The 22,727-nt window shown below is 44.2% G+C and overlaps 2 protein-coding genes across 3 annotated transcripts in view; one reads left to right on the forward strand and one right to left on the reverse strand.

Moving 5' to 3' along the window:
- Positions 1-20,137, reverse strand: part of TOX4 (TOX high mobility group box family member 4) — a 67,435-nt gene extending 47,298 nt beyond the window's left edge. The window contains exon 1 of one of the 2 annotated variants that reach the window (XM_068241397.1): positions 19,961-20,137. In XM_068241397.1, coding sequence (XP_068097498.1) covers positions 19,961-20,038 — 78 coding nt within the window. In that variant the 5' untranslated portion in view covers positions 20,039-20,137. Of the gene's footprint in view, positions 1-11,024; positions 11,133-19,960 lie in introns of those variants that run through there. The other variant, XM_068241403.1, reaches the window with a different exon arrangement.
- RAB2B (RAB2B, member RAS oncogene family) overlaps positions 11,183-22,727 on the forward strand; it is a 32,222-nt gene continuing 20,677 nt past the window's right edge. Inside the window, exon 1 of the mRNA XM_068241416.1 lies at positions 11,183-11,356. Within this exon, the coding sequence (XP_068097517.1) occupies positions 11,311-11,356 (46 nt within the window). The 5' untranslated portion in view covers positions 11,183-11,310. The remainder of the gene's footprint in view (positions 11,357-22,727) is intronic.

Raw genomic sequence — 22,727 nt, forward strand, 5'->3', positions numbered from 1 at the left:
CAACAGAAATGTTTTGTTAGAATCCCAGCATTGCAATCAAATGCTTTTCTCTTTTTGTTAATTGTTCTAACTTGCTTAAAAATTAATGTCCCTGCCTCCACTTCCCCTGGGCATTGGCATGGCTGGATTTGTCCCCAGGGTAGCCCTGAACGATTTTAGGAAAATATTGAATTGCACGATTTCTGTCATAAATTGCAATTTCGAGGATTTTCAATACACAATGATGGATCAGCATACTGATGGGGAGTATGAGTTCCCCCCGTATAGGTAGCCACATAAAGGTGCCCCCAGTATAGGTAGCCACATATTGGTGCCCCCAGTATAGTTTAGCCAGCTTTAGGTGCCACAGGACAGGTTAGGCAGTGTACAGGTGCCATAGTATAGGTCAGGCTGTGCATATGTGCCACAGGACAGGTTAGGTAGTGTGTAGGGGCCACAGGACAGGTTAGACAGTGTGTAGGGGCCACAGGACAGGTTAGGCAGTGTGTAGGGGCCACAGGACAGGTTAGGCAGTGTGTAGGGGCCACAGGACAGGTTAGGCAGTGTATATGTGCCATAGTATAGGTCAGGCAGTGTTTATGTGCCGCAGGACAGGTGAGGCAGTATATATGTGCCGCAGGACAGGTTAGGCCGTGTGTAGAGGCCACAGGAGAGGTTAGGCAGTGTGTAGGTGCTGCGGTCTCCAGATCCCCCTCCCCTCTGAATTTACCTGCTCCGCTCCCTTCTCCTGCTCGCAGCCCCCTCCTCCAATAAGTTCCCATTACAGTCGGGTTCACCGCATTGCACACTGTGCGGTAAGCCGCATGGAAGAGGTAACGAGTGTTGCCTAGTAACGGTGGCCGCCAGGAAGTGTCGTCACACTTCCTGGTACAGGTCGAGAACGCTCGCAGGCTCTTTCCTGCGGAGTAGTGCAATGCGGTGAGCCCGACTTTAATGGGAACTTACTGGAGGAGGGGGCCGCAAGGAGAGGATGGGAGCGGAGCAGACTAGGGGGCAGCGGCGAAAACCACAGCAAATCGCCACTTTGACGATCCCAAGATCGTCATTGCCCTGATCGCGATTTTCAGTTTTAAGCCGAAAATCGTTCAGCCCTACCCCAGGGCTTCTTGTTGATCCACCGATCTGGGTCATCTCTGAGAGGATGAACCCCATTGTGTTAGATCAATGGACCAATAAGAAGCCCTTGGAGGAGTGAAAGATGCAGTCACATTCTGTATGCTAAGCATACGGTTAAAGTGGATCCGAGATGAACTTTTACTTATTGCATAATTGTGTTCCTTTCCTATTGTTTATAGTGCATTCCTCAAGCCAAATACTTTTTTGTTTTAATACTCTAATTCCCTATAAACTAAACAAGCCTCGCCCACAGGTTTTCAGAGAGCCAAGGCATTTTCAGACAGTAGCAAGGGCTCATGGGAGCTCAGTCTGGGCAGGAGGAGGGGGAGGTATTACTAGCCAGAGATTTCAGAGGCAGAGGGGAGGAGGGATTAGGTTTTTTTCACAGGCTGAGTGCTCAAGATGCAGATAAGCTTGCCTCTGTGTAATGTTTACAAACAACATGGCTGCTGTCATTGTATCACAGGAAGAAATATTCATATTCTATTGAAGCTGTTTGCAGCTACATTTGCTGTGTAAACTATCCAAACTTTAGATAAGATATATAGACAAGTTACTTGTTAGTTAGTTTTTCATCTCAGATCTGCTTTAAAGGGCAACTGTAATGAGAGGGATGTGGAGGCTGCCCTATTTATTTCCTTTTAACCAATACCAGTTTCCTGGCAGCCCTGCTGATCTGTTTGGCTGCAGTAGTGTCTGAATAACACCAGAAACAAGCATGTAGCTAATATTGACACATCTGACAATAATGTCAGAAACACCTGATCTGCTGCCTGCTTGTTCAGGGTCTATGGCTAAAAGTATTAGAGGCATAAGATCAGCAGCGTAACCAGGTAACTGGCATTATTTAAAAGGAAATAAACATGGCAGCCTCCTCATCCCTCTTGTTACAGTTGTCCTTTAAGCTTTGCCTCACAAGCCCATACAGTAACACATGCATAAGTGGTTAATAAGGCATGGGGGAGAAAGCGGTTTGTTTTTTCCAATTTTTTAATGTTAACAAAAGCTGGGAAGAATACCATCACGAAGGGCAGAGCCGGAAAGACATTTCAGTAATTTGCTCTTACGTTTACGTTAGGGCTGCTTTACGCTGCATCAGTTGCTGTCAGTTATAACTGAACAAACAACTGAGGTGCAGCCCACGTTAAAGGGGCACTATGGCGAAAAACTTTAAAATTTAAAATATGTGCAAACATAGACAAATAAGAAGTACGTTTTTTTTCCAGAGTAAAATGAGCCATAAATAACTTTTCTCCTATGTTGCTGTCACTTACAGTAGGTAGTAGGAATCTGACAGAAGTGACAGGTTTTGGACTAGTCCATCTCTTCATAGGGGATTCTCGAGGCTTTTATTTTTTATAAAGATTTTCCCTAAAAAAGGATTTAAACAATGTTGCTGGCCAGCTTCCCTGCTCGCTATACGTTTTTTTTTAGCAGTTAGACAGAGCAACTGCCATTCACTAAGTTCTTTTGAAAATAAATAAATCCCTGAGATCCCCCCATGAAAAGATGGACTAGTCTAAAACCTGTCGCTTCTGTCAGATTTCTACTAAGTGACAGCAACATAGGAGAAAAGTCATTTATGGCTCATTTTACTCTAATTTGGTTGCTTGCACATATTTTAAAATTTTTCGCCATAGTGCCCCTTTAAGGTACCCCTGAATTTTTAACTTCATTAATAACCCCCCTCCCCCGCCAAAAAAAACCACGTTCCCCGCAATGTCCTTACGTAAATTCCGGCGCTTTCACAACAGAATGATGTTATCACGGAAGTACTAATGGGATCAGCGCCATTCTGTTGTGAAAACACCGGGGTTTATGAAAGGACCCTGTAGCGGAACGGCAGAGATGACAAGACTGAAAATACAACGAGGGGATTGCAGAGTAGGTAAGTAATGACTTTTTTTTAAAATTATTATTGAAATTCAGGCAACAAAGAACTCCTACGGCACACACAGTCACAGTAGTGAGGCACACCCCAAACTTCACTATGAACCTCCCTTATTAGGGGATGTTCATTGTAAATTGTATATATATATATATATATATATATATATATATATATATATATATATATATATATATATATATATATATATATATATATATATATATATATATATATATATATATATATATATATATATATATATATATATATATATATATATTGGGTTGCGAAAGTTTTCCACATTTTGGCACATTACTGTCACAAACATGCATCAATTTTATTGGAATTCCACATGAAAGACCAACACAAAGTGGTGTACACGTGAGAAGTGGAACGAACATCATACATGATTCCAAACATTTTTTACAAATAAATAACTGCAAAGTGGCGTGTGCATAATTATTCGGCCCCCTTTGATCTGAGTGCAGTCAGTTGCCTATAGACATTGCCTGATGAGTGCTAATGACTAAATAGAGTGCACCTGTGTGTAATCTAATGTCAGTACAAATACAGCTGCTCTGTGAGGGCCTCAGACGTTGTCTAAGAGAATATTGGGAGCAACAACACTGAAGTCCAAAGAACACACAAGATAGGTCCAAGACAGGTCAGGGATCAAGTTATTCAGAAATTTAAAGCAGGCTTAGGCTACAAAAAGATTTCCAAAGCCTTGAACATCCCAAGGAGCACTGTTCAAGCGATCATTCAGAAATGGAAGGAGTATGGCACAACTGTAAACCTACCAAGACAAGGCCATCATGCACTGTACAAAGTTGGCCTTTATGGAAGAGTGGCAAGAAGAAAGGCATTGTTAACAGAAAGCATAAGAAGTCCCATTTGCAGTTTGCCACAAGCCATGTGGGGGACACAGCAACCATGTGGAAGAAGGTGCTCAGGTCAGACGAGACCAAAATGGAACTTTTTGGCCAAAATGCAAAACGCTATGTGTGGCAGAAAACTAACACTGCACATAACTCTGAACACGCCATCCCCACTGTCAAATGTGGTGGTGGCAGCATCATGCTCGGGGGGGGGGGGGGGGGGGGGTGCATCTCTTCAGCAGGGACAGGGAAGCTGGTCAGAGTTGATGGGAAGATGGATGGAGCCAAATACAGGGCAAACTTGGATGAAAACCTCTTGGAGACTGCAAAAGACTTGAGACTGGGGCGGAGGTTCACCTTCCAGCAGGACAATGACCCTAAACATAAAGCTAGGGCAACAATGGAATGGTTTAAAACAAAACATATCTATGTGTTAGAATGGTCCAGTCAAAGTCCAGATCTAAATCCAATCGAGAATATGTGGCAAGATCTGAATACTGCTGTTCACAAACGCTGTCCATCTAATCTGACTGAGCGGGAGCGGTTTTGCAAAGAATGGGCAAGGATTTCAGTCTCTAGATGTGCAAAGCTGGTAGAGACATACCCTAAAAGACTAAAAAGTATTGACTCAGGGGTCCGAATAATTACGCACATCCCACTTTGCAGTTATTTATTTGTAAAAAATGTTTGGAATGGTCCAAACAATACAATACAAAGCGCCACTTTGTATTGGTCTTTCATGTGGAATGCCAATGAAATTGATGCATGTTTGTGGCAGTAATGCAACAAAATGTGGAAAACTTCAAGGTGTGTGTGTGTGTGTGTGTGTGTGTGTGTGTGTGTGTGTGTGTGTGTGTGTGTGTGTGTGTGTGTGTGTGTGTGTGTGTGTGTGTGTGTGTGTGTGTGTGTGTGTGTGTGTGTGTGTGTGTGTGTGTGTGTGTGTGTGTGTGTGTGTGTGTGTGTGTGTGTGTGTGTGTGTGTGTGTGTGTGTGTGTGTGTGTGTGTGTGTGTGTGTGTGTGTGTGTGTGTGTGTGTGTTTTTTCACAAATCAATGGCTAGCAACACCTCCCCCTGCCTAGACTGAGCTCCTATAAGCTCTTGCTACTGTTTGAAAATGTCAAGGCTTGTTTAGTTTATAGGAAATTAGAGTATTAAAACAAAAAAATGATTTGGCTTGAGGAATGCCCCATAAACTATATGAAAGGAACACAATTATGCAATGAGTAAAAGTTTATCTCGGATCCACTTTAATAGCCAGACCCAAATTACGTTGCTACAACTCGGAGTGGGAACAGATTTAAATGTATCCATGGAGTTTCAGCAGGAGCAGGGGGAGCTGTTTTCCAGCTTACCCTGCACCCAACTTAAAAGCAACAGGATAACATATACTGCAGATCCTGATCCACATACCTTTTAAAAATTACCAGTTATCTGTCTGTCCTGCTGATCCTAGGCTTCTAATACTAGCAGCTGACTGAAAAGAGTACTGGTTAAGGGCACTGCCTTTCACATGGGAGACCAGGGTTCGAATCCTGGCAAGGGTCAGTATCTAATCAGTAAGGAGTTCAAGGCAAGACTCCCTAACACTGCAGGGTGGCCTCCTGAGCGCGTCCCAGTGGCTGCAGCTCTTGAGCGCTTTGAGTCCGACAGGAGAAAAGCGCTATATAAATGTTCGGATTATTATTAGCCATAGACCCTGAGCAAGCATGCAGCAGATCAGGTGTTTCTGACATTATTGTCAGATCTGACAGGGTTATCTGTATGCTTGTTTCTGGTGTGATTCAGACTCTACTACAGCCAAATAGATCAGCAGGGCTGCTGGGCAACGGGTATTGTTTAAAATGAAATAAATATGGCAGCTTCCATATTCTTCTCACTTCAGTTGTCCTTAAAGAGACTCCGTAACAAAAATTGCATCCTGTTTTTTATCATCCTACGAGTTCCAAAAGCTATTAGAATGTGTTCTGGCTTACTGCAGCACGTTCTACTATCACCATCTCTGTAATAAATCAACTTATCTCTCTCTTGTCAGACTTGTCAGCCTGTGTCTGGAAGGCTGCCAAGTTCTTCAGTGTTGTGGTTCTGTGATGCATCTCCCCCCTCCAGGCCCCTCTCTGCACACTGCCTGTGTATTATTTAGATTCGTGCAGCTTCTCTCTGCTCTATTATCTTTTACAAGCTGGATAAATCCTCCTCGAGGGCTGGCTGGGCTTTCACATACTGAGGAATTACATACAGGCAGAGCTGTCTGCACTCTGCAGGAAGAAACAGCCTGACACTTCAGTGGAAGATAGCTGCAGGGGGAAAGAAACACACAAATGATCTCTTGAGATTCAAAAGGAAGGGTGTATACAACCTGCTTGTGTATGGATGTATTTTCTATGTGTGGACATACTGTACATCAACCTACTTCCTGTTTTGGTGGCCATTTAGTTTGTTTATAAACAAACTTTTTAAAACTGTTTTTAACCACTTTTAATGCGGCGAGGAGCGGCGAAATTGTGACAGAGGGTAATAGGAGATGTCCCCTAACGCACTGGTCTCTTTACTTTTGTGCGATTTTAACAATACAGATTCTCTTTAAAGGGAATGTTCAGGGAGGGGATTAAAAAAATAAAAATAAATTTCCACTTACCTGGAGCTTCCTCCAGCCCGTGGCAGGCAGGAGGTGCCCTCGCCGCCGCTCCGCAGGCTCCCAGTGGTCTCCGGTGCCCGACCCGACCTGGCCAGGCCGGCTGCCAGGTCGGGCTCTCCTGCACTCCATTTCCTGGAAATTTATTTTTATTTTTTTAATCCCCTCCCTGAACCTTCCCTTTAAAGTGAACCAGAGATTAAGCACCCTCATGTATTATACCATATATATCAGTGGGAACATTAGAGAAAACACCTACCCTGCTCTCTGTTTAATTTTTCACTGCTCAGCCTGCTTCCATCCCCGACTGAGCATTCAGTCTGGCTTTGCTCAGGAATCGTTATTGCGGAGTCATTATAGCTGAGCCAGAAGGGGGCAGGCTTGGGCTTGAAAAGACAGCAGAGAAGACTGACTCAGCTATAATGATTCCTGAGCAAAGCCAGACTGAATGCTCAGTCGGGGATTTTATCAGGGCTGATTAGAAGCAGGCTGAGCAGTGAAAAATGAAAGAGAGCAGGATAGGCGTTTTCTCTAATGTTTCCACTGATATATATGGTAAAATACATGAGGGTGCTTCGTCTCTGGTTCACTTTAAATGGAGCTAAACTCAAAACCTCCTCTCTGCTCTAAAGGATTAGCCACCGCATGATAATCTTTATGGGAAAAAAACTGAAACTTTAAAGTAAACCTGAGACAATGGGGATAGAGGAATTTATACTTACCTGGGGCTTCCTCCAGCTCCATGAACTCTGTGGGCTTCCTACCCACGCATGTGACCCTATTGTGCTATCATTGCTGGGAGCATTCTGCAATTGCGCAGCACAACCTGTGCAGGTGCAGAATGCTATCGGTGACAGAGGCACAATGAGGGGGGCATGTGTGGCCGGGCATTGCAGATATTGGAGCCACCTGGGAGCTCACAGAGTTCATGGGGTTGGAGGAAGCCCCAGGTAAGTATACATTCTTTTCTCTCCATTGTCTCTGGTACACTTTAACATGCATTCACTTTGCAGCCTCAGGGCTCAAACCCACTAGCAGCCTTTTCTAAATGCTAGTGATTTGAAAAAGCTCTTCCTAATGCAATGCTATGGGGGATTTTTATAAAAAAAAAAAAAAAACATTGCTCTAGTGGAATCACACCCATAGCATTGCATTAGCAAGAGCTTTTCAAATTACAAAGCGCTCAGAAAAGCACTCCTAGGACTCAGCAGAGATCCCAGCAGAGCTACTGCAGTCTCTATTCACAGCTACTGATAAGACCTGGCTAAACAAATACCACAGCAGCAGTGAACTCAGCGGATCGTTCTGAAAAAGCCTTATCAGTCCGCCGACAGCATGTACACATGCGCATACTGTCAGCTAAAGACCGCCCAGCGGGAGGATCCGGCGTTGCATTTAGTAGTGCGTGTGTATGCTCCTCCACGCATCTATATGTGCAATGAAGACTTTTCATTCTGTGCTGTGAAAGAGTGAGTCCACTTTAAAAAAAAATAAAACAAAAAAAAACACAAAAAGAAAAAAAAGTTTAAAAGGGGAGTCTTTCAAGTCATTTCGAGGTGACAGCAGATGCAGAGCAGCATTTCTGTGAGCAGACATTAGAAGGGTTATGAAGCTTTCACAATATGCAGGTTGCATTGCAATTGTAACGGTACATGGTACAAGCATGATGTGAAGCTTATACTGTAGCTCATTGAAGTATGCATAACTGTAAACACAATTGCTGTCCAGTAAACGCACAGCATGCTATTACAATGGAAATTGCATCGTGTTGCAATGTAATTATATTGTTAAGGTGCTGCGGTGTCGCACAGGTGCAGTATGGCTGCGTTTGTGCATGAAGAGGAGTGGGGTCACTTATATAAAGGGGGTCCTGGGCATAAGCGGTGGTCTCCAGGAGGGCATAGAAAGCCTCTGGAGGTTCCATAAGCTTCCCTTTTCCTGGGTAAGTACCTAAGTTTTGTCTTTAGGTTCAACTCGGATTCTCTTTAAAGAGACTCCGAGCACCTCTCATGGGCATGCCTTTCAGTCAGACGACTTCCAACAAAGTCGTGCTATGACCCCTCGGGAGGAGCCTCATGCAATGGCCATGCGTGTCACTTCCTCTTCCTGCTTCATTCAGTGATGCACGTCTCTAACAGAGCAGACAAGGGGTGACCCAGAAGTTGTAACACAGCCAAGATGGCAGCCGCGATTTTTAAATTCAAATCCCTTTAACCATTTCAGCCCGCGGGTTGTTTTCATCTTATGGACGAGACCAATTTTCACATTTCAGCACTCCTCCCTTTCATTCCCCAATAACCTTATCACTACTTATCACAACAAAATGATCTATACCTTGTTTTTTCCACCACCAATTAGGCTTTCTTTGGGTGGTACATTATGCTAAGAAATATTTTATTCTATATGCATTTTAAGGGGAATAATAATTTAAAAAAAACACGAAAAAATTCATTTTTTCCCCAGTTTTCGGCCATTATAGTTTTAAAATTAAACATTCTTCAGTGGATAAAAGCCACACATTTTATTTGCCCATTTGTCTCATTTATTACAACATTCAAATTATATCCCTAGTACAATGTATGGTGACAATATTTAATTTGGAAATGAAGGTGCAATTTTTTCAGATTAACATCCATACCCTCTTGTCATACATATTAAAAACAATAATTCAGTCCCTAATGCCTGTAGCTGTAATTTTACTATTTGGCCACAAGATGTCCTCACACAGGACTTCCTATAATCATACAATAAGTAAGCTACATAGGAAGCAATGCGTTACTATGTAACTAAGGAAGTGATGCAGGCATCCATTGATGCCAGCAGTGGCCTGGAGGGGAGATGAATGAATGGGAATTTTGTTCCCATTCATTAATCTAACGATCGGCGGCAGAAATCAGCAAGCGGGAGGCAGGGCGGTGGTTGTATTTAAGAAAAATCACTGTTTTAGATCAAAAACAGTGATTATGCTCGGCGAACAAGAACGGATTGGCTCAGGGGACTTTCGTCCCCTGCAGCCAATCCCCCGTTGCCGGCAACATCACGATCGCAGGCTTCTGCCCGTACAATCATGCACACAGCCCCCCAAACTGCAGGGACGTGACCAGTGCGTCCCTGCGGCTGTAGCAGCTGTCGCTGCGGACGTGAGTCTCACGTCTCAGCGTCAGAAATGGTTAAGAGCTCTTTCACATGAACGGTTTCACAGCAGTACACTTAAAGGATACCTTAGCTCAAAATTAAATTAAAAACGGGAGGGAGCAGCCATGTTTAGTGGGCTCTCCTCATGCCCACCGCTCCCCCCATTCTCTCCCATTCCCCTTCGGTACAGCCTACCAACACCCCCCCCCCCCTCCACACACACACACACACACACTAACTTACTGGTCGGGGTGGTCACTGCTGCCTGACGAAACGTGTGCTTGTTTGCGCTGTTCCTGCGCAGTCAGCCACGATCACCCACATCAGGAGGTAAGTTTGGGGGGTTGGTAGGCTATACAGGAGGGGGATGGAAGAGAACAGGGGGAGCAGTGAGCATGAGAAAAGCCCACTAAACATGCCTGCTTCCTCCATTTTTTATTTAATTTTGAGCTAAGGTATCTTTTAACTGCTTGCCAGCTGCTCCTGTTTATTCAGTGGGCGCTTGCAGCTGGCTGCAAACATCTAGCACTGGCATAGGTTTCTTGCATGCACATTAGAACACGTGACATGCAGTAGTTTGTCACTAGGTAGTAACAGGAGTGCAGATCAACCCCTGAAATACATGTGTTACAAAAGCTTCCATTCAGTTGCATCATTTTGCAACATAAAAGACTCCCAGCAATTGGGAAATTATGTAGCACTTTAAATGCATAGTTTTGCAGTCCATGTTTAAGAGACCTAAAACAATCAGGATTTTTCTACTTTTGTATTTATAGACGACACAAAAAGCTACATTGCCAGGTTACCCCATTGCTCCGCTCATCACCAGACCGATCAAAATTAACACCATACCAAAAATCAGTTTAAACGGATAAATAATGCAAGATCATTCAGGCACTTGCAGATTTGATCAGAATGATTGGCTTTGTTGGAAATGTCAAACAAATGTTCACCAATGGATGGCCCCCTATAAGCCCAGTTCACATATGTGTGACCAGTGTTATGCATGTATTGCACAAGGGTGTTGCAGTTCAGTGCTATCAGTCACATATGTCAGACATATGATTACATCTGGCCCATCAGAGCCAAGTGACAGACACCATTCAGAAGAGGAGGGTGGAAATCATTCCCACCAGCCTTATACACTAGCACTGGGGCTTCAAGATGCTCTATGCATATGTACCATGGTTACCCTGTTTCCTGTGCACACAGAACACCGTTGTACCTGTCTGCCAGCAACAGAACCGTAACCCTAAAGCCTTTACACTTCACCTCCGCCAGTGAACACGCTTATCGCACCTACAGAATTCTATAGCGCTATAATAGCTTACAGCAACACCATTAATTAGTTAATACCAATGTATATGCTTACCTCCATCTTCAACACCGATTACCCTTTTCTCTTTTTATTAACCACACTTCTCCGCCTCCACCAAGATGGCGGAAGACAGACTTCCGGCGACAAAACGGAAGTCATGGTGACAGATCATGAGCTGGGGTAGCAGAGGTTTCAGAGGACTTGCGCCCTGACAGCTTGTGTTGTCGCGCATGCGCAACGGGCTTCCGGGAGCATCTGAGAGAGCAGAGATTGTCAGCTGGTAAACCATAGAGAGCAGAGGCAGTGGGCTACACCCTGTGATCATCTGTGCGGTGCAGTCATGTCTTACGCCTATTTATTCAAATATATTATCATCGGCGACACAGGTGCGAGCTGCTGCTGTTCTTGTCATTTTGTGTACTTGTATTTTGTGGCATTTCAGCTCATCAGGACTAACAGCTGACAGTGCAGAGAGCAGTGCAGGGAATGGACATCCCAGTACACAAAGGCAGCTGTCCTGCATGAGAGGCAGTCGCTTCTACTTGAAAACGAAATGGTCTTAGCTCGTTTGCATTGGTTGCCTCGTTTAACTTCTAATGCTTGATGATGATTTGGTTTATTTGTGGATTTTTATATTTAATATCATCTTTAATTAAGTTCACCTAAAACTAAAGTACATGATTGCTTTTAGCTTAAGGTGCCCACCAGTTATACCGTCTTTATTGTACTATCTTAACAAATTGTGTAGTGGAAGGGTAAACTGAGTGAGTATACTTTGAATGGATATGTTAGGTAACCCCTCATATTACAAAGTAGTGGTAAGATTGTACACTTGGGGCGTAACAATAGACCCTGCAAGGGATGCAGCTGCAGGGGGCCCCATCTTGAGAGACAGACAACTGAGGGCACGGAGAAAAAACATTCTGCTCTCTGCACAATTGTTCTAATTACTGCATCTGCTCAGCACTGATAAGGAATCATACAAAGTTTTGAAGTCAAGGATTTGTAAACAGTCCCTACTAAGTATGCAGCAGGCTCTTGTGTACAGCCCCATCCTCTCTACCCCTCCCCAAGTGTTCTGTACTGTATTGATGCTGGAGAAATCTGCAGAGCCAGTTCTGTTCCATCAGAGATGGACAGAGTGAGTGTGATAAGCTGAGGATGGGAGCACACTTGTCTGTTGGTTTTCTGTATGCATTTTCTGCTCACCATGTGTGTCTGTATGTGTAAAAACATTCACGTTTTATCACAGAAGCTAATGTAATGGATAGAGAAAATGCTCCCAGTGCTTCACTGCTGTCTGTTTCTATCTGCATGGGGAAAACACATAACGGAAAAATGTTACTTACCTATCGGTAATTTTCCTTTCCCGATGCTTACATGTCATAACAACTGGGTAGTTGCCCCGCCCTCACTACCCCATAGGACCATGTGATTATAAATTTTAGCAGCCTCCGCCCCCCCCCCCCTCCCCCCCCAGTCTACGTCAGCCTCGAACTCACCGAAGCTAACCTAGAAGGGAGGGTCGTGTTATGACATGTAAGCATCGGGAAAGGAAAATTACCGATAGGTAAGTAACAATTTTCCGTTTTCCCTATGCTTCCATGTCATAACAACTGGGACTTAACTAGGAAAAAATAATAAAGGGAGGGTATATTGATGCTTAATCACACACTTTAATTATGAGTTTGCAAATAATACAGATTTCCCAAACACAATGGAACTTTGTGATGACAAGTCCACCCTGTAGTGGCGCATAAAGGTGTGTATGCTTGACCAATTTGCGGCCTGGCAGATCTTGTCTGCCGGTACTCTGTTATATGCTGCCCAAGACGTAGCCATGCTACGTGTTGAATGGGCTCTTATCTGTGTTGGTGGCTCCATGTTGAGAGTCCTATAGGCAGTTTGGATCGTTTTAACCAGCCAGGATGCAATGGTTCTAGCTGTAGCTGCCTCTCCTCTCCTGTATCCTGAGGGTATGACCCATAGTCTCTCAGTCTTTCTAAACTGTGCAGTAACTTCAATGTAGTTTCTCAGGGCCTGTACCACATCTAATGGATGTGATTCCTGTGAATCCTCTATGGTGAAAGAGGGAAGTGTCCAGTCCTGATTCAGGTGAAACGTTGATGTGACCCTTTGGAATAAATTCCTGGATTGGTCTTAGTACCACCTTGTCGGCAAAGAAAGAGAGGTATGGTTCCATTGAACCTAAGGCCTGCAGTTCCGACACTCTCCTAGCAGATGAGATGGCTACTAAAAATACAGTCCTCAGGGTTACATGCCACAAAGTACAGTCTTGTGCTGGGTAGAATGGCCTCTTTGTTAGGGACTCCAATACTAGTGGTAAATCCCACTTAGGAAAAACATTTTTTTTTCCGGAGGTTTTAATCTTAAAACTCCCTTTGTGAACTGTTTAATTAAAGGATGTGCTGCCCATGATATGCCTGTCAGGGCTGTTAAAGCCGATATGTGGCCCCTTATGGTATGATATCCTAGACCCTTCGTGAGTCCCCTCTGTAAAAAGTCTAGTATCATATGTGGTTCCGGTTTTGATGGGTTAAATTTCTTCTCAGTAGCAAACTGGAGAAAAACTTTCCATATTCTTGTATATGTGGCGTTAGTAGTAGGCTTCCTGGAACAAAGTAGCGTTCCTATGACCTCCTCTGAACATCCCGCCTGTCTTAGCCTTTTCCCCTCAATGTCCATACCATCAGGTTCAGTCTCTCCGGGTTCTGGTGACGTATCAGTCCCTGAGTTAGTAAGTTCCTGTCGTACGGTATCGGTAGTGGATATTGTGACTTCAGCTCCCACAATAAGGGGAACCAGGGGCGTCTCGGCCAGTATGGAATAACCGCAATTATTGTCACCTTCTCCCGAAAGAGTCTGAGCAGCAACGGACGAATCATTGGTACTGGAGGGTATACATAGGCCAGGGAGAAGTTCCACTGGACGGACAGTGCATCCACTCCCTCCGTCTGTTCGTACCGGTATCTGGAGAAGAATCTCCTGCACTTTGTGTTCTGAGGAGTCGCCATCAAATCTATCTCCGGTTCTCCGCATTGCGTGCAGATCCATTGGAAGGTGCTCTGAGACAGGCTCCATTCGTTGTTGCTCAACTTTTTCCTGCTTAAGTGATCTGCCGTCTGATTCTCTTTCCCCGGTATATAAACCGCTCTGATATTCCATAGGTGTTCCTCTGCAAATTGAAAAATGGATGCAGCCTCCTGGAGTAACGACATGCTCCGTGTACCTCCCTGTCTCCTGATGTAGGACACTGCCGTCTTGTTGTCCATCTTCATCAAGATAGATTTTCCCTGAATGAGATGTTGGAAGTTGAATAAGGCGTGGAGTGCTGCCCGCATCTCCAATATATTTGCTGGAACGTGGATCGTTGACGAGGTCCATCTGCCCTGAGCAAAATGGCCCCTGCAGTGAGCTCCCCATCCTGTCCGACTGGCATCCGTGGTAATTATGGTCTCCACATTCTCCTGAATCAGGTGATATCTTTTGAGATTTTCCTCTATCGTCCACCACCTCAAGCTGTTTTTCATAAGTGATGACACCTGGATTCTCTGATTGAACGATCTCTTGTTCCATTGGCTCAAAAAACCCCATTGGAACGGCCTTATGTGCCAGTGAGCCCATCTTACCATCGGTATCGTAGAGTTCATCAGGCCTAATAGACTTAGGCATTGTCTTGCCTTCATTTCTGGTCTGTCTAATGCATTGTGTATGTTCTGCACTAAGCTCTCTATCTTCTGATCTGGAAGAGTGAGAGAATTCTGAACTGTGTTGAACATGGCTCCTAGAAAGATCATGGACTGTGTAGGCTCCAACTGGCTCTTGAGGTGGTTGATTTTCCATCCGAAGTATACTAGTGTTTCCAGAAGCATCTCCCTGTGGAGCAGTATCGTCTCTTTGTCTGCCGCTAGCAGAAGCAGATCGTCGAGGTAATGGTATAATCTCAATCCCCTCTCTCGTAACAGGGACACCAACGCCAAGAGTGTCTTGGAAAAGGTCCTCGGAGCGGTACATATTCCAAAAGGCAGGCAAGTAAACTGAAAGTGGTCTTCCGCAAATGCAAACCTTAGGTATTTCTGGGACCTCGAGTGTACTGGGATATGCAAATAGGCGTCCTCGAGGTCCACCGAAAGCATCCAGTCTGATACGCTTATGGATTGACGGATCGATTCTAGAGATTCCATCTTGAATCTTTTTATGCGTAAATTCTTGTTCAGCCTTCTTAAATCCAGGACTGGACGCCAGTCCCCTGTTTTCTTTAACACTAAGAATAATGGGGAATACACCCCTCTGCCTTTCTGTTTCATCGGTACGGCTACTATAGCCTCCTTCTGCTTCAGTGTTTGGATATATTGTTGTAAGATCAGCCTTTTCCCCGGTTGTGTTGGGATTCTTGTCTCCTGAAAATGATCCCTGGGCGTTGTACGAAAACTCCAACGATGTCCTCGAGATATTGTGCGTACAACCCACCGATTCTTTATATTGTCCGCCCAGACCTGTCTGAAGTGGGTTAGTCTTCCCCCCACCGGGCAAGACTGAGCGGGTTGCCCGTCAAAATGGCTTTTGCTGAGAAGGAGTGGATTGAGTCGATCTTTGTTTAGTCAGACGCTGCAGGTTCGATTGTGAACTCTGCCAGGTTCTCTTGAATTCTCTCCCGGGCTTATATGACTTTGCATTTCTGTATCTTGACTGTTGAAAACGGGCAGTCTGCTGTGGGAAAGAGCGCTTATTCTTCCTGTCCTGAGGCAGTAGACCAGACGCTCCCCCAGTCACTCTCTTGATGGCGTCGTCCATTTCCTTACCAAAGAGATTGGCTCCATCGTACGGTATTCTGCACCAATCTTGCTTTGATGCTGGATCCGCTGCCCATGTCTTTAGCCAGAGAGCCCTCTTAGCTACGACTGATGAGGCCATAGCTCTGGAGCTACACCTTATCACATCTACTGCTACTTCTCCGATAAAATCGGCTGAGAGGTTGTAGTCATCTAGTGCTGCTAGAATCGCTTCTTTATCTGTGTCAGCTTTCACCGCTTCCTCAATGTTCATCGTCCAGGCTCTGAGGGCCCTAGATATTGATGTCAGAGCTATTGCCGGTTTAACTGCATTACCCGAAAGTGTATATATCTTCTTTAATTCCGAGTCCAATTTATTTTCTAGTACGTCTCTAAATGTTGTTGCGTTCTCTCTTGGTAAAGTCATGGGTCTCGCCAGACGTACCACCGAGGCGTCCACTATTGGAGGAGTGTCTAGACTCCTTGTCTGTTCCTTCTTTAGCGGATAGAGCTTTGAAATTCTATTATTTACTGGTGCTCTCTTGTCAAGCTTTTCCCACTCCTCCTTGATAATGTCCGATATTTCTGTCATCAGCGGAAACGTGGTAGTTTTTTTCTTCAAATGTGCAAAGTATTCCTTCTGTTTCGTACCAGTGGAGGATTCTCCTGTCTCATCCTCCTCCCATTCTATGGCCTCTCTGATCGCCTGAATGTATGGTTGGACGAGTGAGAAATCGAAACCAATTGCTAGGTCTTCCGTATCCATGACCGCCTGGGACTGATTTTGTTCCGTGGGTTGTGTCGGAATATTCGGCAGGGATGCTAGATATTCCTTCATGGAATCTTGTACCGCCTGGGTTATCATCTGAGAAACGTCAATTGGTGCTTGATCCTTTTCTCTTCCCAATTCATTAAAGCATTTCCTACACACAGTCTTGTCTGGGAGAGCTTCTCTGTCGCATGCCCAGCATCTTCTATATCGACGTGGTGATCTTGATCTGCTTCTCAGTCTGTAGGTCTGTCTGTAGATGGGAGACTGGCTCCTTCTCCCGGATCTCGATCTTGACCTTGACCTTGATTTAGTCCTCTTCTTCTTTTTGTGTTTTTTTGGGCTGTAACAGAAGTGGGACAATGTTTCAGTCTCCTTCTACTAGCACCATGTAATGGGTAAGAACCTACCTTATTGCCCATACCTTTCTACCCGGTGCTGGTCTTTTTGGGGTGCAGTGGGAGTAATAGGAGCAGCTGAAGTGGCTGGCGCATGAAATAAAGGAAAAGAGAGTTACCCCCCGAGAAGAAACAGACTCACTGTTTCCCTCACTACTTACATTGCTGAGGGATCTCCGCAGGAGCTGGACCCAAAGCGTCTCCTGTCTCCATACTGCCTGCTCGCTGTCCTGTATAGCGTGGCCCGGCGACGCTGCTATGGACGCCGACCACTGTTCTCTGGAGTTTAAATTTCCCCCGAGATCCTGGGCGTCCCGCCCCGTTGTCCTGTTCCTCCAATTGAGGCGCGTAGTGGGGAGTGACAGCTAGAGTGGGTGCCTCCCCACCAATCCCTGAGGCCGAACAGCGCAGGAGGCGGAAGTACGTCATCGGAAGTGACGTCTGCGCTCCATTCCGCAACCCCGGAAGCGCCCGGCGTGCAGTCAGCGAGCTAGTACAGAGAAAGTGAGGTAAGAAGCTCCCACTGCACCATAACAGTCAACCAAAGGTTGACGGACATCTGTAATGGCGGCCATGTAACAGAAAACGAGCCCTTTAGGCTACCTCTGTCACTCCGCCTCCCTCCAAAACCAGCAAACTCGAGGGGGACCTTGCTAATTTATAGCCTATGCGGTCCATGAATACTTACAGGTCACTGTTTAAGCGACCAGGCAGGGCAAAATATATATAAAATAAAAAAATTGACAGGCAAATCATGCCCCCCTTGCGATGGTCCTACGAGGTGAGGTCGAGGAAAAAAGACTGGGGGGGGGGGCGGAGGCTGCTAAAATTTATAATCACATGGTCCTATGGGGTAGTGAGGGCGGGGCAACTACCCAGTTGTTATGACATGGAAGCATAGGGAAACAAGTGTGCACTACCCAATTGAATACGTGTTCAGTTTACCTGTGCAAAAAGTAGGGGGGAGGGTTGGCAGGAGGGGCCCAATCCAAAGTTTCGCAGGGGGGCCCAGTAATTTCTAGTTACTTTGAATAGATATGTTAGGTAACCCATCATATTACAAAGTAGTGGTAAGATTGTACATTCCATATTGTATCATTTGTGGGAGAGCTAGTATGGTTGAGGTGGCCCAGCGAGAAGGTCCGTAGGTAATGGTTCTCCAGTTACAGCAACATCTACAACTTGAAGCATTCTAACTGGCTGAATAGTGTGGGGGCGTATTATTCAGGGCTGTGGAGTCAGTACAAAAATTATCCAACTCCTCAGTTTATGAATCCTCTGACTCTAGGTACCCAAAAATTACTCTGACGTCACAGCCCTGGTATTATTACTATACTCTTCAGCCAATAGCTGTCCATCCAATCACGTGAACTGACTTTTCCTATGTACTTCTCGCTGGGTCACCTCAATCATACTAGCGACTTAGTGGGCACCTTAATATCTAATTAGGCTATCTTTATCTCAAAAGAGAAATCACTGGTAGTTCTGTTACAACTCTGGTGCCACGTAGAACAGTCGCTAATGAATTGAAAAAAAAAAGTCTTCAGTCTTACATTTTTATGTAATATGTATCCATACAAAGTAAAGTCACTCAGTTTAGCTTTTTATTGCATAATTTGGCGAAATTGTACAATCAAGATTGCATTATCGAAAAACGCCTTTAGTTTGTGTGTTCCAGCGAACTGTAATTCCAAGACTGTCTCACTAGACAATGCTAAATCTTGTAGTTCATTGCAGTTGTGTTTAATGTGCTAGCTTACAATTATTACTCATTTTCTAAAAGCGTTGGTGGGCTACCCTTAGTAGTCTTTGTCTCAGGCTGCTGGACCTCCCTCTGCCACATTCTGGGTGAGACAGCTGAAGTGAGAAGAATATGGAGGCTGCCATATTTATTTCCTTTTTAAGAGACACTGTAATAAAAAAAAAAAAGCCCTCCTGGGGAATACTTACCTTGAGAGGGGAAGCCTCTAGATCCTAATGAGGCTTATGCTGGTTATTACAGGTTTGCTTTGTGTAATACCAGTTGCCTGGCTGTCCTGCTGATCCTCTGCTTAATGTGATGTGTGCATAACTATTGGTGCTGCAAAATATGTTGGCACTTTATAAATACAATAAATAAGAGGGAGGAGGAGAGTTGGAGGATATCCCAGGCTATACTTGCACTTGGTCATATCTTAAAATCCATACCCACTAAGGTATGGTGGGTATGGTAACCGCTTATAGTTCACGCTATGAGCGTTTGCATTTTTTTTTTAAGCACTGGCGATTTTGTAAATCGCTTTAAAAGCATTTGTGCAATGATTTCCTATGGCAGTGTTCATATATGAGCGCTCCACTTTCTATTGAATCGCAAACGTGGCTCCTGGACCATTTTCTGAGCGTTTGTGTTCAATAAGACAGTATAGGGAAATTGCAAATCGCTTGAAAAAGTAATTTGAATTGCTATTTTCCAAGTGCTTTAATGAATAAATACATTGTATTTATTTATTTCTTTGTACAAGAGTTCACTTCTTGACTGACATCAGGAATAAGCGCTTTTCTAAGCGCAAAGCGCAGGGAAAATTGCTTTTAAAATCGCTCAACGCTTGCGATTGCTCTAGCGATTTGTAAACAAGGTCTAAGTATTTTTTTTTCTATACAATTTTGCACGACAATTTTTTTTTTGCGCCATCGCGCAACATTTTTTAACAAAAATGAATCAAACGATATTTCACAATGCACGCCACTTGCAGCGATCAAGTTTTTGTTTTTTTAACGACCGCCATGTGCTATTAAGTTGTGGAGGGAAGTGCCAATCCACATTGACTTTCACAAGTTTTGCCGCAATTAAGCAAATGATTGTTTACATGATTGTTTGTTTACGACGTTGCAAACGTCACTTGCAGATTGGGCCAGATGGATCGGGAATTTCCCCAATTCATCTGGCTGCGATCTGCCAGTGGGTACTTAGCTTAAGTGTCGTGGAATGTGTTCAGTATGTGCATTCCTAGCCCCTTGGAGTGAAAAATGATGTAAAATGTGTACACTTACTTCAATGAGTTGAATGCCATTTAAGGGGTCTTCATTTTTTCCATGTTCCACAACTGTTTCCCAAGCAGGACTTTGCATTTGGAGGTATCCAGAATTGGTAGCTTGTAATTATATCTTGGCTTTAAATGTTAAAAGTATTCGATTGCTTCTGGCTGCAATTTGTAAGAAGCTTTACAGATGTGGCTACACTGAATAACATGATTCAGAAGTGCCGAGTGTAGTCAGCTTACATAGTTTGTATACACAGTAATGCTTCCTTATCTTCCCTGGATTCCTGCCACAGGATATCAAGGTCTAGTCCTGCTGATGCTTTACATTCCACATTCTTCATACACATCTTTCTCTACATTCTTCAAGGACGGTCTCTCAGCCCATCTGTGAACACATCTTATGCCTTGCTGTATACATATAGTATCCCACAAAAGTGAATTAATCTCTCACAGTTTTATAATTGTTTTTTATTTATTATATCTCTTCATGGTGCAACACTGGCGTCAATTCACCAGAGGTTACCAACCTATTTATCTCTTGGGAGGTAATTTACCTCCTGTGATATCTCCAAATAGCAATTCTCCAGAAGTATAGGGGAAAATATCGACAGAGAGAAATGCAAGAGATAAATGTGAGATAAATAAGTGATAGTTAGTAGTTAGTTTTTCTCCAAATCACAATTCACCAGGGAAGAAAGGGGGTGTGGCCATTCGTTATTTTTTTCATCTCTTTGGCGTCAATTCACCAGAGAGGATTTACTAAGAGAAAAAAGGTAGGTAGTTTATCTCATGAGGTATTTTAACACTCTGGAGTCAATTCACCAGTGTGAGAGGACAGAGAGAAAAGTGTTTGATAGCAGGGGATAATGGAGAGATATGCGTGAGAAAGCAGAGAGTTAGGTAATCGGTATTAATGATTTACATGGGATACTTTTCCTCTCTGTAAACTTGAAAGTTAAGCATTGTGGGTAGGAGGCGGAGTTTTACCACTACCTGACCAGAGTATTCCCGCCTCTTACTGCCGGATCATATCATAAATCATATCACGAGTGAGTCTGAACTTCTTCACCACCTCTGTCTCAGTAAAATTATCAAGAACTGTTCCCTCACGAAAAATACGAGGGGCGATTAAATAGACCCTCCTCCTGCGCCTTCGTCTCCTCATAATAGAAGCAAGCTCTAAGGCCTAGTGCACACCAGAGCGGTTCGGCTGCGTTTTGCGATCCGCTTGCGGCTGCGGATACGCTTGGGTAATGTATTTCAATAGGCTGGTGCACACCAGAGCGGGAGGCGTTTTGCAGAAACGCATACTCCCGGGCTGCTGCAGATTTTGGATTGCGGAGGCGTTTCTGCCTCAATGTTAAAGTATAGGAAAAACGCAAACCGCTCTGAAAAACGGCACTTCAGAGCGGTTTGCCAGGCGGTATTTGTTACAGTAGCTGTTCAGTAACAGCTTTACTGTAACAATACATGAAATCTACTACACCAAAAACGCTTCACAAAACCGCAAAATGCTAGCTGAAACGCTACAGAAAAAGAAGAAAAAGCGTTTCAAAATCTGCTAGCATTTTGCGGATCTGCTAGCGGTTTTTGGTGTGCACCAGGCCTAACAGAGTAAGCTCAAAAGGCTCCATCTTTCACAGCAGCAGCTGCTGTGTGAAAACCACAATATCTCCAGGTTCATTCAGGGGATAAAGAGATGAAAAAAATAACGAATGGCCACACCCCCTTTCTTCCCTGGTGAATTGTGATTTGGAGAAAAACTAACTACTAACTATCACTTATTTATCTCATACTTATCTCACATTTATCTCTTGCCTTTCTCTCTGTCAATATTTTCCCCTATACTTCTGGAGAATTGCTATTTGGAGATATCACAGGAGGTAAATTACCTCCCAAGAGATAAATAGGTTGGTAACCTCTGGTGAATTGACGCCTATATCCCCTGAATGAACCTGGAGATATCGTGGTTTTCACACAGCAGCTGCTGCTGTGGAAGGTGGAGCCTTTTGAGCTTACTCTGTTAGGCCTGGTGCACACCAAAAACCGCTAGCAGATCCGCAAAATGCTAGCAGATTTTGAAAAGCTTTTTCTTATTTTTCTGTAGCGTTTCAGCTAGCATTTTGCGGTTTTGTGAAGCGTTTTTGGTGTAGTAGATTTTATGTATTGTTACAGTAAAGCTGTTACTGAACAGCTACTGTAACAAAAAACGCCTGGCAAACCGCTCTGAAGTGCCGTTTTTCAGAGCGGTTTGCGTTTTTCCTATACTTTAACATTGAGGCAGAAACGCCTCCGCAATCAAAAATCTGCAGCAGCCCGGGAGTATGCGTTTCTGCAAAACGCCTCCCGCTCTGGTGTGCACCAGCCCATTGAAATACATTACCCAAGCGTATCCGCAGCCGCAAGCGGATCGCAAAACACAGCCGAACCACTCTGGTGTGCACTAGGCCTTAGAGCTTGCTTCTATTATGAGGAGACGAAGGCGCAGGTGTAGGGTCTGTTTAATCGCCCCTCGTATTTTTCGTGAGAGAACAGTTCTTGATAATTTTACTGAGACAGAGGTGGTGAAGAAGTTCAGACTCACTCGTGACATGATTTATGATATGATCCAGCAGTAAAAGGCGGGAATACTCTGGTCAGGTAGTGGTAAAACTCCGCCTCCTACCCACAATGCTTCACTTTCAAGCTTACAGAGAGGAAAAGTATCCCATGTAAATCATTAATACCGATTACCTAACTCTCTGCTTTCTCACACTTTCCTCATGCATATCTCCCCA

The sequence above is a fragment of the Hyperolius riggenbachi genome, chromosome 1 (genome assembly GCF_040937935.1).
Source record: "Hyperolius riggenbachi isolate aHypRig1 chromosome 1, aHypRig1.pri, whole genome shotgun sequence".
In the NCBI taxonomy this organism is placed as follows: domain Eukaryota; kingdom Metazoa; phylum Chordata; class Amphibia; order Anura; family Hyperoliidae; genus Hyperolius; species Hyperolius riggenbachi.